Consider the following 24,392-nt stretch of genomic DNA (forward strand, 5'->3'; position numbering starts at 1 on the left):
GCAAAGTACCGGGAGTCTTCCCTTCCAGCCTAACACCAATGTGAGGATCAAAGATTTGGGCCAGTCAACTTGACTTACCCTCTCCAAAGCTTACTTATTTCCCTGAAAGTAACCTTTATTTTCAACCCCTTTTTTTCTTCTTCTTCTTTTCTTTTCTTTCTTTTGCTAGCATTTCCCTTTTAGTTCTTCCTTCTGAGCTGGGAGGGAAATTGGCAAAGAAGAAACTGTAGAAATTATAATCTCCTGTATTTTCCTCTTCTGTGATATTGTTTTAATATATTAGTCACTATTTTATTGCCTTAAAAAACAACTACAAACAATGTTTTTATTGTATATGCCTAAGAATGCTCATCTTTTCATTTTATGATTAAACCCAAGTATTGAGGTATTTTCTGAGTACATTCAACTCCACAATAAACAAACTAAAGGACCAGTTTCTGTACTCTTTGCTCTCCTTTGTCCCTTTTCTCATTAATTAGTTAATTAATTAAGTGTGTATTTATATAGCCTCCTCTGTTAAGCCATGTCATCAGCTCTGAGGATTCAGTCATAAACATTGCCCACCCCAGGAAGCTACCCTTTTATAGGGAAAGCCAGGTTGGAAATAAAAAAAATATTATATAATTATAGGTAACTCTTTTGGATGGAAAGGAAAGTAGGAAGGTACTACATAAAAGAGGGGCTTATTTGGCTGGATAAATTTATAAAGCATAATTTAGAAGGCAGTTGAGCTGATCGAGGTTAAGAGGAACCATCGGAAAAAATTCTAGACTGAACGGCAAATGTAAAAGTCCTGAGGCAGGAAAGAGCATGGAATATGGTTGAAATGTAATGAATAAGGGGGTTTGAAATGTAGTGGAAGAGGGCGCAAAGGCCAGCTTACACTGGACTTTACGGTACAGGGAAGGAGTTTGGATATTATAAGTACAGTGGAAGCCTATTGGGATGTCTTAAGCAAGGGAGTGACATTAATTTATAATACTCAATTTAAATCCTCTGAATCTTATGTGGAGAATAGATGGTAAGGGCATGAGAGAATGACTGGAGAGAGAAGTACAGAGCGTATTGCTGTAGTCTAAATGAGAGATGGTGGCACCTGGGCTATTGTGTGCTAGCATTGGGGACAGAAGATGAGGGAAGTCGAAGACATGTTCTGATGGGTTAGATGTGTGGTGTGAGGGAGCAGAAGCAAGGTGGCACTTTGAAAAGGGTGAGTGGTGGCACCATTCACTGGGAAAGTCTGTGGGAATTTTGGGGAGAGAAAAATCAAGAATTGGATTTTGAAATGTTCATCTGAGATGCCTATTAGGTATCTAATTGTATAGGTAATTGGATATATGAATCTGAAACTCAAATATTCTGGGCCTCAGATATGAATTAGGGAGTTCTTAGCACTTGTGTTAGAAATTAACTCGGTGGGATTAGATGAGGTCACGAAGAAAATAGTACAGGTGGAGAAGAGATGAGGACAGTTGATTGAGTCTGTAGCGCTGAAGATTTAGTGATGGAGCAAAAAAGGAGAGGATGAAAGGGACCGAGAAAAACTTCCAGTGAAGGAGAAGGAAAGTCAAGATTTGTGGCGTTCAGAAGTGGAGGCGAAAGAATATGTCTAGGAGAGATGGAGAGAGGGGAATGTATCTAAGAAGGAATGATCCATGTGCTGAATGAGGCTGAGAAATCAGAAAAGATGTTACAGAACATCATTCATGGAATTTCGCAGCTTGGGGATTACTGGGGATTTTGAAAAGAGCAGTTTCAAGGGGGATAAAAGCTAGAGGCTGAGATGAAGGTGAGGAAGTAGAACTGACTTGTGGAGAGAACAGTTTTGGGGGTGCACTGTGGCAAATTGGGAAAGGTGCAGAGTAGTATTAGAGTCACAGTCTACTATTGGTTGGCTAATGAAGGCCGAATGTCTGGTAGTGACTTAGTTAAAAAGAAATAGGATGTGGTAACAATAAATTCTCTCCTGAGAATAGCTATGTAGGCTAGAGAGATTGGGTAATACCTAGAGGTATTACCTAGAGGTAAGTCTTTTTTCATTTCAGAGTGGTGATTGATTTTTCTTTAAAATGGGACATGGTGAAGCATGTTTTTATGCTCATGGGAGTGATCCAGTGAAGGAGGAAAGAAAGTCCCTCAGTAGACTAGAAGGCAAGTTCTGGAGAGTTGATTTGGTAAGAGCTGGGACGCATGTTCTATTATGACAGGAAGGACAATGAGAAATGAGCACAGATGCCTTTGGATTGGAACCTTAATGGTGGGAAGATGAAAGGTTCTCTGGGCAGTGACTTCTGTTCTCTGTATAATCTGTGAGGCAGCTGTCAGTGAGGCTGGAGGTAGGAACGAGAGATTTGAAGGAAGAACATCAGATGTAAAATCAGAATTCTGGTGGGTGGGCTAGAGAGCTTCCTAGTGGTAATTTAGAGTGCTGAACAGTGATGGGTGCCTACCTGTGGTTTACCATAATAAATGTACAGGGAAGATAGACCTTTGTAGTATTCTTCAGCAATGTTCATCTACTCAAAGGTAAGTAGAAAGAATGCAGATGAAAGAGAAGGGCGGGGAAGAGAGAAGTATTTGTAAGGGAGTGGAGTCCGGGATTACCTCTAGTCCATAATGGTTTCTGTGATGTCCTTTTCCCTGGTTGATACAATCCCTCATTAGAGATTGTGGCTTACTAAGCAGATCTTGAGTTGGATTTCAGACACCGCTGCCTGTTGAGGCAGTGGACAACCTTTCTAACCATAGGCAGTGACCACGGACCTGGAAGTGAGGATATGAACATAATGGGTAAAAGTCTTATGCTTTGAAAGAGTAGGCTCTTGCTTGGAAGATGAGAACACAGTGGCCTGGCATTAATCATGGAAAGCAAGGAGGAGGACCTTCATTCTAGCTCCTTCCCCTGAGGAATATCGGATCTAAGGGAGACAAGAAAAACACTTCATCAAAAGCTTTCAGGGGAATTGATGGCCCTAGGGAAACCAATTTCACTTAAGATAAGATGAAGGAATTGATCTGTGGAGTCTGCCCATTATAGAATAGAGTTCTGGGCATAAAAGAAGGGTTTTGGGGGTGCACTGTGGCAAATTGGGAAAGGTGCAGAGTAGTATTAGAGTCACAGTCTACTATTGGTTGGCTAATGAAGGCCGAATGTGTGGTAGTGACTTAGTTAAAAGGAAATAGGATGTGGTGACAATAAATCCTCTCCTGAGAATAGCTATGTGGTCTTGAGTATTTACTTGCTGTCAATGGCTGCTCACGGGAGAGCTGCTCCTTTGGGTTATTTAAGGTCATGGGCAGGCATCATGGGGCAAGTGGGGGCAGGAGCTCCCTCTTGAGCTTCCTAAGGGTGTGGTATTAGCACCTTAGAACAGTCTTCTTAAATCCCATGGAGTGAATTTTTAAAGTGCTTGAGGACAACCCAATCTCTATGTAACAGGGAGTTAGTTATCTGCAGTGATTAATTCTTCATTAAATCAACTGCATTTCCCCAAAGGGTGTTTAATATATTTCCCAGCTCAATCTTATTTTATTTACCAAAGAACAAAATTACCTTGTGAAGGTACATTGAATAGCTTAAATAATGTTTCATTGCAAGTTTTCTACATGCCACGCAAACTACTGATACTACCATTTTTCTGCCCTAAAAAATCTCGTAACTATAAAGGTCATCTTTTAAGTATACCACAATTTAGCAACACACACTTGTGGATTTTCTGAGGTGCTCTTTTCCATTACAGTCTAAAAAAAAGTCATATTTATTTATGTCCAAACACTTTTTGACCAATTATAAGCACATGCACAAAAAATCAAGTATTATTTAACTTCTTTAAAATAATGTGTAAACAAGGCAGTTATGTGGGTGGTCATGGTTTATGCTACAAAATAACTATAAGCTATTTTGATGGATTACGCTATTTTATCAGTTGCTTTTATAACATAAATCTCTTCAAATGCTAAGAGTTTACATTTTTAAAATCTCAGTTCCTTTTAGTGTAAACAATTATAAATCTGTCACCAATGAATTCCTTTGATCTTTTATGAGAAATTATTTATATTTGTAGTGTACCGTTTCTTGTACTAAAGAATTTTATAGTTTGTTACTTCTGTTTTAAGTAAATAATCTTGTAATCTTGTTTCTGCTGTTTCAAATGTTTTATCTTTTAGGTTTTCAGCCTGTTTTATTCTTTATGATTTGTAGGTTAAAAAAGACTTTTACGAGATTTCTCTGCCTTTGTCTAATTGCCACAATTTCCTAAACTTAAAATGCCCCCCCCTCCCTTTTTTTCTCTAATAGTGCTCCTTCCTCTATATTCTCACGTTACATTTCTCGGGAGTTCCTCTAGCTCTGGTCTGGTCTTTCTTGAGATGCAGCAACTGCAACGGCCAGATATAAACTCAGCATTGCAAACTGTCGACTAATGCAAGTTCAGGGCTGGATGTGGTCTCAGGAAACGTTCACATGAACGCTTCCCAGCCTTTTTGCTTTCTGCACACCGCTCATCCAGTCCCATCAGCAACGTCTCGTTTACATGCAGGGGTTCCCAACGAAGCCAAATCTGAAGCTAGGGATGGGGTGAGAATGGAGGAGCTCCTCTAGCAGGTTTTATAATCTCTGTGACGTGATGGATTAAAAGGACCCTTAGAGAATTTGAAATGGGTCCTTCACTCATCCAATCCAAGCAACTTATTTTAAGGATGAAAAAAACAATTGGAGAATTACAGTGGTTTACCCCAAGGCGTATAGCTGGTAAATGGCAGAGGTGTAGAATTAGATTGTTTTCTGCTGAGAGCAGTGCCCCAGTGGCACCAATGGTAATTTATTAGCCTATGTAATCAAGTGTGCATACACACTCTCGAGCCTCTAATTTTAGCAATTATTTTAGGCCTTATGGTAGCATGGTACATTACGTGAAATTCCTTGAAAATGGATAAAAGGTTCTTGTAGTGGCCAGTGTACTATACTATAGCATTTGATCTAAGTTTTAAAATATTTTTATTGATTTTTTTAGAGAGAGAGGAAGGGAGAGAGAGATAGTAACATCAATGTGAGAGAAAAGCATTGATCAGCTGCCTTCTGCATGCCCCCTACTGGGGATCAAGCCTGCAACCCAGGCATGTGCCCTGACCCGGAATCGAACCGGGACTCTCAGTCCATGGGACAACGTTCAATCCACTGAGCCACACTGGCCAGGCTGATCTAACTTTTAAAAATACTAAAATGGGTGGTGTGGAGAACTGATAACTTTGAGCTATATTCTATTAGTAATTTCACATAAAATTATATTACTTTAAAAAAATCAGACTACATATTAATGTGTATGCTATGATAATATATATGCTATGATGATAAAAATCTTAAATATATATTTATTATAATAATATGAAGATAATTTGGACCGCTGTAAATAGAGTTTAGTTTTCAGTATGTTCATTATTTTTAGTAGTTGATTACATTCATGATAAAAGATTGGACACTATATGCCCTAGCCAGTTTGGCTCAGTGGTTACAGTACAGAGAGACCCAGGTTCGGTTCCCGCTAAGGGCACGTACCTCGGTTGCAGTTTGTCCCTGGCCCTGGTTGGGTCGTGTGGATGACAACCACTCAGTGTGTCCCTTTCATGTCGATGTCTCTCTCTCTCTCTCTTTCTCTCTCTCTCTCCCCCCCTCCCCTCCCCTCACCCCCCCTCTCTGTCTGAACAAAAAATGGAGAAATGTCCTCGGGTGGAGATAAAAAAAAAAAATTGGACACCATATATATGTGAATTTAAAAAGATTCCCTAGGCCCAGCTGGTGTTGCTCAGTGGTTGAGCATTGACCCATGCATCAAGAGGTCGTTGGTTCAATTCCTGGTCAGGGCACATGCCCAGGTTGTGGGCCAAATCCCCAGTGGGGAGCATGCAGGAGGCGGCCAATCAATGTTTTCTCTCATTGATGTTTCTCTCTCTCTTTTCCTCTCTCTCTAAAATTCAATAAAGAAAAATAAATAAATAAATAAATGTACATTTATGATTAAATTGTGCATTTGTGTGCTATAAGCAAGATTAACTTCCCAGTATTTTACCAAGTCCATATACAAGGTTAGGGAAAATACTATTTATTAAGCGTTTACTATGTCTTGATACATTTATTAAAATATTGCAGGAAGGAAGATATTTCTACTTTTGTATTAGTTTATTCAATAAATTCTTGTTGAGTTGCTGCTCTGTGTAGGTCTTAGGGGTACCCGGTGAACTGATGATTCAGAAACTTTAAACACAAAAGAAAACAGTCAGTTTCAGTCGTGACCAGAGGTGCAGTATAGTGAGATAGTCAAGAGAATGGCCCCAAAGACAGGGAGACTATGTTGGATCATCTGCGTAGACCAGTTCCGTTTAAGAGTCCTTGAAAGTGGAGGAGGAAGGCAGCAGAATAGGTCAGAGAGGTGCGACCGCAGGCCTCAATCCCATTCCGCTGGCTTTGAAGGTGGAAGAAAGGGCCACGGGCCAAGGGATGAGGGCGACCTCTGGAAGCTGGAAATCGCGAGGAAACAGATTCGCCTCTGGAGCCTCTACCAAAAACACATGGTGCTGTCTGCCGACAACTTGATTGGAGTCCGGGGAGGCGCCGCTCAGAAATGAACTTACACACTGGGAGAGAGTAGCTGGTCTAAGCCAGCAGGTCTATAGGGCTTTGTTACGGCAGCAGTGGCCGTGGTAAGGGAGATCATGGGTGCTTTGGGGTGAGGTACCGTATAGGTTCGGAAGGTGTTTGCAGGGTAAGTAAAATTAATGCAATGGGCAGGGGGAGGAAAGAGGTATTTAGGTAAAAGAAATAAAAAGTAAAGGTCTGGCTATGACAGAGACAGTGACCACTGAGGATTAGGAATTGATTTATTTTCTAGGTAAATAAAGCATGAGGCTTGGTGTGATGAGATGCTTCTTGAGGAGCTAAGCAGACTCAGACCGTGGAGAACCTCGTGTGCCCAGCAGGCTCAGGGAGGATACGAATGATGCTTGAGGAGATAGGAAGCTGTCCAGGCGGTCACAGCTAGTCCGTGGTGGAGCGTGTCTGCCTTGATCCGAAGCGAGCGCGTGTTCCTTGGCTTTCATAACCAACCAAGTAGAGTTTTCATTCATCACCTGACAGTTGTTTTTCCGCAGTTTCCTACAAAGTGAATAATTCTAAAGCAGGATCTCTTTTCCCACTGATGACCAGTAGATAATTTGACAGTTTTACAATAAATACCTTAGTTTCTGAATTCAGAATGTTTCATTGGTCACCCAAATTTGCTGCTGGTATTACCTGACCCAGTGGACCCGATACTGCCTCAGGCCATGTGCTCACGACCCTTGTAGCTTCCTTGTCCTTTGATGCTTCTCGAGGTTTTCGCCTCCCCTGCTGGCCCGGTCCCGTGTGCTTGTTGGGTGTATAATTGTCTCGTGTATGAGGAGCCCTTTGATTTCACCTACAGCGATCTCAGACATTTGCATCTTTTTCTCCAGTCTGGACATTCTTAGATTTAATAGAACTAATGTATAATGATCTGTTTGCACATTAACTGTTTGCCACATAACCTATTATGTGCATATGAATATTCTTAAAAATAAAGGATACTGATTATATAAAATGAAAGTGTTTGACTTTACTAAATTTTATAATTACTAAATTTTACATGGTTTTCAAAATAAGAATCATCTGTTCATGTTTGATTACTTGCACGTGTGTACTCCTTTAATTTTTTTTTTTTTTTTTTGGAAGGCACATGATTACCAAAAAATTAAAAATTACTGAAAGATTTATAACAACATGTTGTAATTCTCTCACTACTCACCACAATTCCCCTTCATAGGAATAACTACTTTCTCTTAGTGTCTTCTGATGTTGTTTATATATTTTCATGCTCTGCATAAAATGAGTATGCTGTTATCTTCCAATTCGTCGGTATTAGACATTGCCCGTTGACATCGTATTCTGGTAAACTTGTATATAGGGTGTGGCTTTCTTATGCACCATTCTTTTCCCTTCCTCATCATTGATATTTTTCCCCACTTTTTTTATTGTGGTAAAGTTCACACAGTGTAAAATTTACCATCTTAGCTCTTTTGATCATACAGTTCAGTGGTATTCAATACATTCGCATTGTTGCGCAGCCATCACACCATGATCCCTGCAACTCTTTTTACCTTGTAGGCTGAAACCCTGCACCCATTTAACACTTAACTCCCACTTCTCCCCTCACCCTGGCCCCTGGCAACCACCATTCAGCTTTCTGTCTCTATGAATTTGACTACTCTAAATACTTTATATAAGTGAAACCATCCAGTATTTGTCTTTTTCTGACTGGCTAATAATACTTAGGGATTTAATGTTCATAATGTTTATCCATATTGTAGCATCTGTCAAATGTCCTTTTTTCTTAAAGGCTGAATAATATTCTATTGTATGTATATACAACATTTCGCTTTCATCCATTCATAGATGGACACGAGTTGCTTCCATAGTTTAGTGATTGTGAATAATGCTGCCATGCACGTAGGTGTACAGATAATCTCTTTGAGACTCTGATTTCGATTTTTTGGGTATATTCCCAGAAATGGAATTGCTGGGTGATGCATTAACTTAATTTTTATTTTTTTGCTCTATTATGTTCCTCTGTTCCTCAGTGGCTGTGCAATCTCATCACTGAATTTTTAGATAAGCAGATATTCAGTGTTGACATTATTGTGCCTGTCTAAATATCATTAACAGCTGAGCACTGAGGTTTACTATAATTTTGTTTCCCGTTTGTTTTACCTAAAATTACTAATTGCTTTGTTTTCATATGCTTAGTTTTCTTTGCGCCTGTTGCTAATTCTTTAATTCTTTCCGCGTTTTGCGATGGCCTGACAGTACAATTTCCCACAAAGCCAGTCGCATTAAGCAGTCTGTCACTTCTAATGTGTTTACTTGGAGGCACGCTTTCTAGGTCTGCTGCACAGCCGTCATCCGGAGTGTCTGTGCCTTCCTCCTAGCCTGACATTTCCATTTCCTGGATCTCATGGGTTTTTGTTTCGTTGGGTTTTTTGGTCCTATTTTGGGTTGTTTTCTGCTTTGTCAGGGTGTATCCTTTAGCACGACGACAGCCGCATCTGGTCCGGTTTGGATTCCCCAGCCGCTCTCGGCGTCTCCGTCAGCGTGACAGCTCGCCCTGTGCTGCTCCTGTTTTCATGCTTCTCGTAGCTTCTTTCCGGGTTTTCAGACCGAGTTTCGTGGACAGGCCCTTTGTAGCTTCTTGAAAAATGATATTTGGGAGGTAATTTTCAAGACATATTAGAAATAGATTTTCATGATTCTATAAATGCTTATTATAAAATACTGCAATAAAGACCGAGAAACACGGAGCTATAAAGACTGCTCCTGCCCAGGGTGAGTTTACAGACTAGGTGGGCAGACAAGAAATCTCTGTAATGCAGTTAAAGTAAAACTTGAGAGTGAAATAAGGTCACAGTCCAAGGGCTTCCCCAGGATACCTGTGAATCATTTCTGTATAAAGAGGCGTACTGACCTTTCATGAACTCAGAGCAAGGAAACCTAATTGGCCTGAGATGTTTTGGAGGAGACAGTCATTAACCTTTACAGGATTGGTAGCATTTTGATAAGTGGAGGTGGTCAGAATGGCATTTATATGTGGATATAAAATTTTTATGTGGACATGATACTAAGAATATTCTAGAGAGAAAGGAACATCCACCTTGACCTGAGCAGTGTCAGAGAGAATTGGGGGTAAAGCTGGACGAGTACATTAGTGGTAGACTGTGGAGGGCGCTGAGTGCCAGGGGCAGCGCTGTGGATTTATTCTGTGGGCAGCCAAACACTGCTGGAGGTTTTGGTACGTAACTGCTGAGATGAGGTTGCTGACATTCAGAATGTCATGTAAATGGACTTGTGGTATGTAGCTTCTTTCACTTAGCAGAATGTGTTTGGGATTCCGGCCAAGCTGTTTGACTTACCTGTAGTGGATCTCCATTGCTCAGCAGTATTCCGTTATACGCACGTACCGCAGCTCAGCTTTCACCAGTGACGACTTCTGGGTTATCAGTTTGAGGCCAGTACGAAGAAAGCTGCTATGAACATTGGCATGTGGGTTTTGTGTGGACATGTTTTCATTTCTCTCGGGTAAATACTTAGAATTGCTGGATTGTATCTTAAGTGCACGGTTAACTTTATTTAAAAAAAATGCCAGACCGTTTTTCAAGAAGACTGTCCCGTTTTCCTCTCCTGCTGCAAAGTGTGAGAGTTGTGGTTACTCTCCATGTTCACCATGTAGTCATTTTTAAAGCCATTTTAATAAGTAGCAATATCTCATTGGGGTTTGAATTTATGTTTCTTTGATGGTTAATGATGCTGAATATTTTTTATGTGCTTACTTGCCATCCATGTATCTTCTATGATAATGTGTCTGTTGAAATCTTTTACCCATTTTTTTAAAAGAATGTTTCTATTGATGTGTAAAAAAGATAACTATTCATCATAAAGTCAAAGAATTTGGACAAGTACAAATAAGAAAGTAAACCACCTTCAATCGAAACATCCAGAAATAACAATATTAATATTGACTCAACATGCACATAGACGAACAGGTGGATGGATGGTGATGAGTGGATGGATGAGTGTGTGGACAATTAGAAAATGTATATAAATGAGATAGCACACTTGCTAATTTAAAAAATTGTGATATAGTTTATATACCATTAAATTCACCATTTAAAGTGTACAAATACATGGCTTTTAATATATTTATCATGTTGTAAAACATCAGTACACTCTAATTTTTGTACATTTTATCACCCCTGAAAGAAATCCACCACTCATTAGCTCTTGGTCTTCATCCCCGCCCCCCTCCCCGCAGTCCGAGTCAGTAGTTGATCGGCTTTCTCTCTCAGGGTCTGTCTTCTTTCACAATGTTTTCTAGCACAATGTTTTCAAGGTTCATCCATGTTGTAACATGGATCAGTACGTCATTCCTTTTTATGGCGGAATATTTCCCGTATGAGTATATTACATTTTGATTATCAATCCCCCTCTCAAATTGATGGCCATTTGGGTTGGTTTTACTATTTTACTGTTATAAATAATACTTCTATAAACATTTGCATATGTGTTTTTGAGTGCACATATGTTTTCAGTTTTCTTGGGTTTAAATAGCTAGGAGTAAAATTGTTTATACTTATTTTTTAAATTGAATTGTTTTCTTATTATGGAGCTCTAAGGTATATAAAATTTTAAAGGTTGAGTTTACAGGTGTGTGTATTTCTTAAACCGTGCAACTCCAGGATGGTTCTGTTTTAATTTTAATGTAGATTTAATGAGTGGTTTATAAAAGCTTCATTATCCAATGTCTTCTGAAACTAATATTATTAAATCAACTTGAAGAACCAATTTGTATTCATCTGAATTGTTGAAAATGCATAAAGTCAGCCCTTTAAATTATTTTTATCTTATAACTTTCTTCAGCTATTACTTCTTCTAGAATTCATGTAGTCACTTACTGTGTGCATATTTATTGGCATTGCCTTCTGAGAGTCAGGCATTATATTAAGGTATTGAAAGGAAACATGGGAAATAACATACAATTACGAGTTATAAAATGTATTCATAATTATTTTATGATATGCATGTGATTTTTGTTTATAGTTACGTCTCTCTTCCTCGCCCTCTTCTCACAATTCACATTACTGCTCCATTAAGGATTATTCAAGACACACCTATGAATACATCTCCCAGTTACGTTAGGTTCTTAAGTAGATGAAGGTCCTTTGAGGCTGCCTGCTGATTTTTTCTTTGGTGTGTGTGTGATGAGGACTCACACTGAGTAATGGAGCTGGGCTGTCTCGTTGTCCCTTGCAGCATCGCTGACAGACAGAGTGCCTTGGAAGCTGAGCTGAGGACCGTGCAGGCCTCTCGCAGGGACCTGGAGAACTTCCTAAAGTGGCTACAAGAAGCAGAAACCACAGTTAATGTGCTTGCCGATGCCTCTCAGCGGGAGGATGCTCTTCAGGACACTGTCTTGGCCAAGGAGCTCACACAGCAGATGCAGGCAAGTGCCCGGGAAAATGTGCCCAGTATCCATTTACCATTCAATTGTATCACCATTCAGAGGGGAGGTTGTCACTTTATTCCGTTATAATACCCATGCTCGCCTGTGAATAATTGGTTTCTGGAAATGAGATCTATAAAATACATTTACTTAATAATTGGGGGAAACACTTTGTTTTATGGAAGTAATAATTGTTTATTTAGATATCTAGGCTCATAGTTATTCTGTTTTCTGTCATTTTAAGCCCCGTTAACAGTTTGCCTTATTGAATCTTACATTATAAGAACATTCCCTCTTAATATGTTGTTGTTTCTGTCTCCATTTATTATAAATACTTAATATAAAAGCTGTAAAGACTCTGTGGCTTAGTTTACAATGAAGAATGTTGGGCTGGAAGGTATTAGTTTTATATTTTTAGCTTCATAAATATGATATATTCAGTCTGAAGGTTCAAGTTTTCCTTCTACACAAAATGTAGTAATATGAAATCTTTCTTTTAAAAAATGTATGAGGAATCCTATGAAGCATATCTGTATCCTCTTCCGTCTTCAAGTACAAGTGGATCAGTGTCCTTGAACTTCCATTTTCTTTGTGTAGAATAACCTACTCTTGCCAATCACGAGCCTTCTCACTTGGAACTTGCTTTAAAATCTGTTTTGATGGAGAAGTCAGTCTCCTTGTTAACTGTCTTATATTTTAACCCAGTGGCAATGGGGAGAAGTCATTAAAAGATACTAAGAGAGTGGTGCAGTGGGATTTGCATTCTATAGGAATCTAGCTGATAGAATTATGAGGAATGTGTGAACTGGGCAAGACTGAGCAGAGCAGTCTGTCGGATATGCTTGTAGCCAACTGGTCAGAGGTGATGATAACCTGATGACTTCATAGTATGGGTCCACTAAGGGACAGGGAAAAGGTAGAGACAGAAGATTGTCAGGTAGTATTCAAGCCTGAGATTGGGGATATAAGGGAAGAAAGTCAGGACAGCAGTGCAAGGTGATGGATGGTACGTTCCATTTGGACTATGTTGAAATGAGGCATTTGAGTAACATCCAGGAAGAGATGCCTGGTATGTAGTTGTCACTTTGGATCTGTATTCAGATGAGAGACGTTAACCAAAGATACGAAAACTTTATGTTGTTTCTGAATGGAAGTCTATTATTGACTTCCCAGTTTGTCTCTTAATTCAAATGCATGTATTCATGATTTTCACACCCACATTCTAACACATTATCATTTTAATTATTTTTTAAAAATGTGAGCTTTAGAACTGGCCAGTTTGGTTCAATAGTTAGAGCATCGGCCTGCGGTCCAAAGACCTGGGTTAGGTTCCCGCTAAGGGCACATACCTTGGTTGCAGTTTGTTCCCAGCCTGGTTGGGGTTGTGCGGGAGGCACCCACTCTGTGTGTCCCTTTTACGTCAATGTTTCTCTCTCTCTCTTCCTCTCTCTCCATCCCACTCTATCTGAACAAAAAAACCAAAAAAACAAAAAAAAAAGGAAAAATGTCCTCGGGTGAGGATAAAAATAAATAAATAAATAAATAAATAAATAAATAAATAAATAAATAAATGTGAGCTTTACATTTTAACAGTACCTTCTCAGTACCAATGAGCTGAGATGCTCCAATTCTCTCCTGGGTAAAATCTTGCCCCCTGCTGCTTTTCTGGGTTGTATTATAACAGGTGGCTATTTCTGCTCTTTATTCATATGTGTTTGGGCCTATTATATTTTCATCTCCTGTATTCTCTTTCAGCCCAGTTTTCATCCTCTTGTTCTAAAGGTTCAGACTTTGACTGTGTAGATAGTTTCAACTCTTCCCCTGTACCCAGCTCCATACCCAGCATAGTATTTGGGGGGACATACATACCTGTATTGTAGAAACTTCCCCTGCTGGTTTAGGGACAGGAATGACAACTTCATTTTTTTTAATAACAGTTTTATTGACATATAATTCATATGCCCTACAATTCAGCCATTTAAAAAGTACAGCGTAATTGTTTTTTGTATATTCATAGTTGTGCAACCATCATCACAATCAAATTAGAACATTTTCGCCACTTCTAAAAGAATCCCTATACCCTTAGCTATCAGTCTCCCCTTTGCAATTCCCCAATCCCCTACCCCTAAACAAGCACTAATCTACTTTCTGTTTCTGCATATTTGCTTAATCACTTAATATTTTTAACTGTATCACCAATTGACTACCTGTTCCGATTTTGCCTTTGTTGTTAGAATATCCAGAAGGAGGCAGTATAGGTTCTCAGGACAGACTGACAGGGGAAAAAGCAAGACCCAAGCAGAAGCCCACCAAAACACTTCTTGACAAGCACAACTCCATGAGACCCAGTAGCGGACTTTAAATCAGGACAAAATCAAGGACTGAGAAGGCAGAAGAAGTAAAACAAGAGAAACACCTCCTTTAAATACTGTGTTTCTTTGAAAGAATCATGATAATAGTAGAGAAAAGTGAAAATGCATATTCCCTGGGTTATTAGTTTGAGCAGGACACTGCTGATGAGAGATGTCTGGGTTCTATTTTTGGCTGTGCCCTTTGACTCAGTCATTTCATCATTCTGGGCTATTTTGCTGATTTCCTAATAGTGCTTCCCCCCACTGGATATTTATGGTGGTCTTCAAGCTACAATTTGAGAAAATGTATCTGAAATTATACATATGCCTATAAAACTAAGAATTTCTGTACTTGGTTTTTACATCATATAACCATGTCTTGTATTTCTTACTCGTTAAATTTAAACAGCTTTATGACAGATAAAATGAGATCATGAAGATGCTGTCCAAGCAGCAGTGTGGTAATTTGGACTATTCAGTAGTGAGTTACAGACTTTTTGTTTTATTAACTTTGCTGTTTAATTGCAGGAGCCCTAACCTAACATTAGAATTTCACTGCGAATGGCTTCCGTCCTAGGTAGCATCTGTGACTCTGCTTTTAGGGCGTCTAGGTAAAGCCACATACCCCCTGCAGGTATTTTTGTTTTGTTTTGTTTTAGATGATCTTGTTCTGAGACCTGTCGGGAGGTGATTTATTAGCACTTAACCGATAGGCTGATATCATTAGAGTCAGGTACCCTTCTGCTGTTCTCAAGATTTATCACGGAGTCTGTTCACTCATCGCACAGAGCACGGCCGGAGCTGCATTCAGTCCGGTGGTGAATGCATCCCTCTGTACAGTGAGGGAGTGAATGCTACTTGATCTCTTAATATAAACGCGCTAGGAGGCATGCACCGTGGTGGTGATGTGTTGAATCTCTCTTCCCAGGGGATGTCTGCTTTGTATCTGCAGCTTTAATGTTTCACTTAATATCGTTTTTGGCTACGGAGCGCACTCCTCTCCAGCAGCAAGCAGCGTTTGGCTGCTCAACTTGCTCCGTTTCCTGGCCAAGCCGGGCTGAGCAAGTGCTAGCTGTGAGCATCTGCTGGGGGGCTTTCTGGGTGGCGTTTGCATATGTTTTTCAAATTGCGAAGAACTTGAAGGAATAGCAGCCTCCTTTTGCCAAGAACCTGAGCCCCTGTATCTTTCAAATGCATTCCTGGAAACGAGCATGCTCAGAGAACTGGCAAATCATTGTCCAGTGACCAGGAGGAAATGATCATTGCTCTTCATTTATAATGCAAATTCTGAGGTGTCTGCAGAAGTGTGGTAAACTTAAAATGATGGCTGTGGTGAGAACGTCTCTGCAGAAAGTTGTGGTTTTGTTACATCGTTTACAAAGGATGGCAGTTTCTTCTCCTCGGTATCAGAAGCTCTGTAAGGTAACTAGTGATTGAAAATAAGGGTCTCTGGGTGTCTGACAATTCTACTGTTTCTCAGGCTCTCAAAACTATCCTTTCAGGGTCCTTAGCAAGGAAAGACTCCTTTCCTTAGTGACAGTGAAAGCTGTTAAAGTGAATTGCTAATTAAATTTTGTTTAAGTATCAGGAGCAACTACTGTTTTGTGCTTATTTTATTTTGCAACTGACAAAAATCTTGTCTTCTGAGAAGGGCTAGGAAACTGTTGGAAGAAAATACAGTAAAACTATATTCACCAAGACCTGTTACCTCTGTAATACTTGGCAGTGTCCTAATATTGAATGGCACGTTAGCCGTATGGAAATTGCAGTAAATTTAATATAATCTTTCAGGGGGTTACTTAAAAACTGTCCATCTTTTTATAGCTAGTTGTTTTTGTCTATTTGAAAAATTAAAACACATCTTGAAAACTATTAGACTTACTTTCATCATACAATATCCCTTATATTCGTGAATCTGCGTGTATTACAGTTTAACTGAAAGAATTTTATTCAGACAGGGGGATTAAGTTCACTTTTAGTGGGCAACTCCTTTGACAGCTGCAAATTTCAGATACCACGTCATCCTAAACATAAACCATTGAGTGAGCGAGCGCCTGGATTTTTTAAAGTTAGCTATTATATTTTTGATCATTGTTTTGTTTACTTAAACTATGTTTATGCTGTCTCATTACTTTTGTTAACAATTGGAGCAGTGTGATATCAAAGGAAGGAATTATAACAGGAATGTTAAAGCAATTTATTTTGTACCTCAGTACAATATTCTTCATGTTATGTTCTTAGTGTCATATCTAAGAATGTAACTTATTGTCCCCTTAGCTGCCCAAACTCAATTGTAATCAGAACAACTGTCTCTAGGACAATGTTATGTTTATGATGATATAAACTGTGACATGTCCAAACACCCAAACTGTGCATAATATATGGCAGCAGATTGGGGGGTGGGGGAGGGAGACAGTATTTTATTACTTTATCGTATATTTTTATTTCTTACAGTTTGATCAGTTAAATATATTTCTGTCTGAAAACTTATTTTCTTTGGAAAGTTTTAAGAGGGATTAAGGTAGTGGGGTATTTGCAGAAATACTTAGAAGTGTTGCATTGCATAAGACGTTGATTAAAACTTAATGACTTAATAGTTAATTGAGTTGTAAAAATTTGTAAATTAATTATTTCAGTATGTTGTCTTTTTGTCCACTTTAGAGAATATATTTATGCTCATAAAACATTTCTGTACTACATAAACAGGTTGTTTTGACAATAGAGAAGACAAGCTCATTCACTAATGCATGTTATTTTATGTTTTAAACTACAGATATGAATGTGTAAAGCATCATTTTTTTATTAGTTGGGTCATTTTTCTGATTCATTTGTATGCATACTTTCACAAAATCAGGAATTTTTTTCTCAAGTCATGGGATCAAAGCATTTATTCTGAGGTGTGAAGCAGTAGAAGTTCAAATACTAGACAAAGTTGCTTAATTTGTTTCATAATTAATTATACCCCAAATAAACAGATGTTCAGTTACTTGAAGTCATTGGGTAACTTAATTCCCATCAGAAATACTCTTTGGGCAGACTTCTTGAGATTTACAATTCCTTAAAGATACCATTAAAATAAAAATATTTAGAATAAATGATACTTTTTTCTTTTAGAAAATTAAAATTTGCCATTGAAATGTTATCTTCCACATTTCTTTTCACAGATGCAAAATTAGCAACTGCCCAGATAATGAAATGAGAAATATACAATTCCAGTACCTTCCAGTAGGTGTCAATATAAGGCAATGATATATGAGGTTTTGTCTGAAGAACTGCAAATTCAGATTAGGAAGTGGCACAGTTGCTATGAAATAAATCAGCTAGCAACAGATATAATTTATTTACTTGCTTTTATTTTGAAACTGATCTTAGTTATTGACCAGGTTAACTCATATGATATAAATAAAATTTCATTGCAGAATTAACTATTAACAGTTGCCATCTCAAATACTGACACAGATATCTATACCAACTAAACACAATTAACTGTAGTACTTACAGGTTTAAATAAGTTTGGTATTCATTTGCTTTAAGACACTATAAATTCTGTTCTTAAATTGTAAATGCTGTAATGACTTCATCTCTACCTATACCTCCTACATTCTCTAAATCTAGTTTCTTAGAGACGAAATTCTGTGCATTCAGTGTTTCTTCATAAAAATATAGAGGCAGTCTATCATAAATACATTACAGACAGACATGATTGAGAAAAAATGTTGCATAATCTAAGGAAGACATGACTATTTTAAATTTATATTGACCTTTTAATTCCCTCGGGTTTTTTTTTCCTTTTTTAGGATCTCTCTCTCTCTCTTTCTTTTTTTCTTCACATATCATATGGAAATTCTATTTTTTTTTTTTAAATTAAATTTATTGGGAAATTCTGTCTTTTATCAGACATTTTTCTCCATGGTACCTTATCTTTCTTTGCTTATTTTCATACTTCTCTTGGGTGTCCAAGAATAGTTTATATGTTATACAACTGAAAATTTTTGTTAAGTATTCTCATTTTATGTTCTCCCTCCCCCCTGTATGTTTCGAAAAGAGGGATGAAAAGAGGCACTTGGCATCTACAGCTCTCAGAGTTAAAATATGCTTTCCCTCTCACCCTACTCACACATTCACTTGTATTCTTTGCTTTTAAAAATATTTCTTCCTGGTTATACATCCCATGAAATTTGGTCAGGAGACAGAAACATAAGCACTTCTTTCTTGGAGATATAATTAGCAGCATTGAAATCACCCTGATGACCTAAAATTACCTTATACTGGATGCTAATTTTTCCAGATTTGGTTTTCATTGCTTAGCTCCTTTAAAATATCGACTATAAAATAAATTTTCTTCTAATACAGCACAATAAATGATTTAAGAAATTAATATTAATTTGTTTTTATTGTCATCTAATTATTTTGGGATACTTTACCATGAAATCTTTGGATTAAAAGCTGATTGAATTATGTTGAATCAGAGGGGAATTTTTAAGTCCTGATTTCTTTCTTGGTGCCAATTTTCATTAAATATTTATTCACTGAGGGCATGGTAGAAGCAGCTTTTTGTAGAGCAGGTTGAGATATGAACCATTATAGAAAAATATAAAATTAGTGTTATAAATGGAATTTCTCATGATTTAGGCATTTAAAAATTGCAAATTAGGTAATATAACTTTTATTTACCTGGATGTATATGGAAATTAGTTTACATGGTTTTCATCGTCTCCAAACTCTTTTGGTCATGTAGTCCTATCAGTAAAGATATTTTAAACGTCTCTCTATCTATCCATTTAGAAATTATACACATATGCCATAGTAAAATCACATATTAAATATTAGCAGAGCATAATTTTGTTCTTATTTTCTACTGATCTCTTCTCGAACCCCAGTAGGTTTTCTTTTCCTCTCTGTGTGGTATACATGTAGCGTTTGGTGATTTCTGATTCACACATGCTGGGAATGTGTGCTGGTCTCAGTCATGTCTGAAAAACCATGTCTTTTGTGATAGCAGAGCATCCGAAAAACAGAAGGAGGCCAGGAGATTCTCCCCAGGGAGCTGGATTGACGGGCGATGTCTACAAAGGCTGCTGTGTGTGGGCTGCATCTGTGTGTGTGGCGTGTGTTCGTGTGTGTGTTTTCACACATAGACAGCAGAGATCTATGGTGAGCTTAGTGGATGACCACAGTGGATGGCACAGAGTCTCTGAACAGATTCTCAGATTCACTGATGAAGTAAGTTCACATGTCATTTTTCATCTGCATGTGTGGGTTCCCTGAATTTAGAGGAAGTTAAGGTTGAGTTTAAGTTTTTAAAGAAGACACAGGATGGAATGGTATATTTTCAAATAATTTGTGCCCCATATAGTTAAATTATATTTTTTATTTCCTCACTTGTTTTTTAGATGGAAAACTACCCTATCCTTAAACAATTGAACCCTCACGTGTTCCGTGGCGCTGGGCTTGTCTTTGTCATGACCTGGAAGTTGAGGTGTATATATTTTAAGGTCAGCTCTCAGCTTCCCTCCATTTCTTTCTGTAATCAAACCACACGTATATTGAACCACAGAAAAGGTCAGCATCACGGTCCCCAGCCTGAAGGTAGAACTCTAGTTGACCATATGAGCATTTCTCTTCTTGGTTTTATGAGAAATTCTTGTTTTGGTTAGTTTAGAAAATTTGTGAAGACTGAAGTATTTCATAGGAAAAAAAAAACAATGTGGAAGGATCTGCTTCCATCTCAACTGTCTTCTTTGATGCCTTAAGCCTGTCACATGGCAGCCGTATAGGCACCCGGGCAGGTTCTGCCCCTTACCCTCCCCTCCATGAGTTGAGATGACAGATAAGAGTGAGTCAGGAGAGACAACAGCTATATCCCCACTTGTCATCAGGTACAGTAGGCCCCCTAATCCATGCTTTCTCTTTTCTCAGTTACCCATGGTCAACTGTGGTCTGCAAATATTAAATGGAAACTTCCAGAAATAAGTAATTTATAAGTTTCAAATTTTGCTCCATTCTTAGTAGCATGATGAACTAGTGCCACCCAGCTCTGTCCCGCCCGGGACGTGAATTGCCCCTCAGCCAGCATATCCATGCTGCATGTACAGAGAGAGAGACCACAGTCACGTAACTTTTATTACAAGATATTGTTATAATTGTTTTATTTTATTATTATTGTCGTTAATCTCTTTCTGTGCCAATTTACAAATTAAACTTTTTCATAGGTATGAATGTGTAGAAAAAAACATAGACTATATATGGTTCGGTTCTATCCGTGGTTTCAGGCATCTGCTGGGGAGGTCTTAGAATGTATCCCCTGCAGAGAAGGTGAGACTCCTGTGTGTCCTTGTGACTCCCCACAGCTGCAGTGCTATTTTTTTTTTTATCCTCACCCGAGGACATTTTTCCTTTGTTCAGGTAGAGTGGGAGGGAGAGAGAGGAACAGAGAGAGAGAGAGAGAAACATCGATGTGAAAGGGACACATCGAGTGGCTGCCACCCGCACAACCGACCAGAGCTGGGGACAAACTGCAACCGAGGTACGTGCCCTTAGCAGGAACCGAACCCGGGTCTCTCAGGACCACAGGTCGACGCTCTAACCGCTGAGCCAAACCGGCCAGGGCTGCAGTGCTATTTTTGATGACTCCCTGATCTCTATTTTGCTGTAGTTCCCCAAGATAATGTGTATTTGAATATTATTTTTAAAAAGTTATTCAATTTGCTAACATGTTGTTAGTCAGAAAACTCGTGCTGTCAATGACTTTTAGCTAAAAGCAGTATAATTAGAACGGGCTGTAATGCTTTGTCACTTAACTAAAATAATTAAAACCATTCTATGACATTGCATTTTAAATAGTTCTTCAACAATTTAGAGATCATTATTTGTTTAAGTCTAGATTAGTATCAGAATAGCTTTATGGGTATGGATAAAGATGTCCTTTGTTTTTAACATTTTGTAACTATGACTAAAATGTTAATGATCTGTGTTTACCTAGGGATGAAGTTTATTAAATCTCAAGGGGAAATTTCTAAGTTGAACCTACTGCTAAATTTTTAATATACAGACATGATCCACTTACTCCTTCTTACCAGTGACTGTGAACATTGTCAGCTTCTCTTAGATTACTTGGTCCTTATTTTTAGCTCTCTAGAATAACCAATTAGAGGAACTCTTACCATAGAGATAGAAGAATATAGATTCATGCTATGATAGCATCCTCCATTTCACCAAGTTTATTTATCACTGGGCAAGGTAAATGAGTGCAAACAACTGAAATGGGAAAGGATGTGAAGTGCATTCGAGGGTTTCTTTTCTTTTATCTTCCAGTTTGTTCTATAGAATTATAGAAGGTTAATTTATAAAAAAAGTTCACCTATAAAAGCAGACGGAAGCTTTTCCTGCTCAATAAATAATAGGCCAATATGAAAGTATAGCTGGATAGAGCTTAAGCAAGAATTTTGGAAAAACAGCAAATGAAAGAAGCCATTGAACTGCTTCACAATACAGTATTTAACTTTTGCTTTAAGAAAATTGAAAAGAAAAATGGTCACATACAACAATAAAAATATCCAGAAGCTTTCATGACCAAAGTCTTGTTACTACTGATACAATTTCCTTTCATTTTTAGATTTTCTCATATATTTCATCACTAATACACAAATTATTAATGAGTAGCTACATTATTCGTTATCTTTAAGAGCTAGGGAGCAAAGTCATTGTCATTATTGCCCTTGAACAAATGGTGAAACCGGTTTTGTAAATCGGCAGGTTGAGGAACTTGTTAGTGGCTCAGCTAGTATGTGGCGCAACTTGGAGTAAACATAGGTTTTCTGATTCCAGATCCAAAGCCTCTTCATACTTCATTTCAGAGAGTTTCAGGAATATTTTGTCGCTGCTAGTTTTGTGGGGTGGAGATGTACTTGTTTTCTCCTAGAAGTTTAAACATAATGAAATATGTTCTCTTCAACACTACCTTGATATTTGAGTTCTGGCTCTGTAATTTGAAGGTAACAAAGATTTTGTTCTATTTTTTAAATGTGTATATTGAATGCTTTTTTAATGGGCTCATTTTTCAGTTTTGTAAAAAGGATAGATTGGTTCATTTTAATTCAAATTAATATACTTGGTCTGGTTTTTGTGTCATAATTTAGTTTGGTTTAAGTCTCTATACCACATATATTGAGTTATGTATCCAATGAACCTAATTCTCTATACCCAAATGTTTATTATCATTATATGTAAAAGGGCATAATAGCTCCTTAAAAATAAATTGAAAAGTCAGTCAACTGATTTGCTAGACTGAATCATTTCTATTAAGAATTTTTTTAAACAATTCAACTCTAATTGGGGTGGTGAACACAATATACAGATGATGTATTATAGAATTGTATACCCGAAACCTATATAATTTTATTAACCAATGTTATCCCAATACATTCAATAAAACAACAACATTAAAACAATTTGACTCCAAGATCAAGCATTGAATGGCTGTGATGTACCAAAGGTACATGTTAGGCAGCATATACACAAAATACAACTTGGCATTTCCGATGTAAAACAAGCGAGTTCAAATAACTTGCTTGGAAGAAATGTAACGGTTAAGAGAGTTCATGCTGCTCTGGAGGTTAGCTGTATGGATTCAAACAATCACGGCTTTGCCACCTACCGGTGATGTGACCATGGGCAAGTCATTTAGTATCTGTGTCTCAGCTCCCTTTTCAGAAAATGGAGCTGGCATTAGTATCTGTCTGTCTCTCTCACACAGAGTTATGAGAATTTTAAAAGTTAATATTTATAAAACAGTATCACAGAGCCTGGCACATAAAAAGACGCCATGTGTCCTGGCCGGTTTGGCTCAGCGGTTAGAGCATCAGCCTGCGGTCCAGAGAGACCCGGGTTCAGTTCCCACTAAGGGCATGTACCTCGGTTGCAGTTTGTCCCCGGCCCTGGTTGGGTCGTGCAGGAGGCAGCCCCTCGATGTGTCCCTTTCACCTCTCTCTCTCTCTCTCTCTCTCTCTCTCTCTCTCTCTCTCTTTTCCTCTCTCTCCTTCCCACTCTGTCTGAACAAAAAATGGAAAAATATCCTCGGGTGAGGATAAAAAAAAAAAAAAGACGCCATGTGTGTTGGACACTCTTGTGACAGGTGGTTGTTATCACTATTATCGTGATTTTGTTTACACATTGGTGTGTGTGGATCAAACAAGACGATCGGTGTGTGTGATGTGCCCAGCACGGTGCCTCGAACATAGAGATTCCTTAGTGTCTCTTGGGTGTTGCGGTGTTATCGTCATTCTTATTATCTTTCTTCCTAAAGGAACCCTTAGATCCTAACAAGAGGATTTACAGTCTCGTTGCCCAGGGAACTTTTCCAAAAATATTCATGCTCCTCAGGCTTTGACTCACTGGTCTGAGTTGCAACATGGGTCTTTCCTGCTTTTCACCAAGGAGTAGAGAAAAGAAATCTTTGAAGTTTCTCCCAGTTTGTTTTCTCTGTGTGAGAGTCAGTTTGCAGAAGTGCAGAAAAAGCTTCCCTGGACCAATGGGCTTGTGACAGAGACTCCTGTAGGAGGAGTATTCCCCAATTTATGAGGGCTCCTCTAGATTATTGACTAGGTTCCTAGAGAGCACCTAAATTCTAATTAACCCACAATGAAACTGATATAATCCTGATTTGCTTAAACCATCATGTTAAGGAGTTTTGTTCCATTACCAGAAATGGAACAAAACAAAGGAAAGAAGTTATATTTACTTTGCCTGATACAGGAGGAAAAGCAAACATGTTTGGTTAGAAGAGAATGGAAAGAAATTCAGAAACTCTTAAATGTATTCTCAACACTTTTAAGAATTGTGTTTTTTGTTGCCATTAGATTTGATTCTTAAGTGCACTCCCAAAATGTCTAAATTTACTGTTCTTGGTATAGCAGTACTATTCATTGTCACCTTTTATAGAAATCTCTTATTTGGCTCAAAAACAATATAGAATGAGCTGTTT

The 24,392-nt window shown here is 38.2% G+C and overlaps 1 protein-coding gene across 1 annotated transcript in view; it reads left to right on the plus strand.

The window, feature by feature from the left end:
• UTRN (utrophin) overlaps positions 1-24,392 on the plus strand; it is a 466,391-nt gene that overhangs the window by 231,346 nt on the left and 210,653 nt on the right. Inside the window, exon 51 of the mRNA XM_036248256.1 lies at positions 11,870-12,059. Coding sequence (XP_036104149.1) covers positions 11,870-12,059 — 190 coding nt within the window. The remainder of the gene's footprint in view (positions 1-11,869; positions 12,060-24,392) is intronic.

Source organism: Molossus molossus, unplaced genomic scaffold, assembly GCF_014108415.1.
Source record: "Molossus molossus isolate mMolMol1 unplaced genomic scaffold, mMolMol1.p scaffold_m16_p_8, whole genome shotgun sequence".
NCBI lineage: Eukaryota > Metazoa > Chordata > Mammalia > Chiroptera > Molossidae > Molossus > Molossus molossus.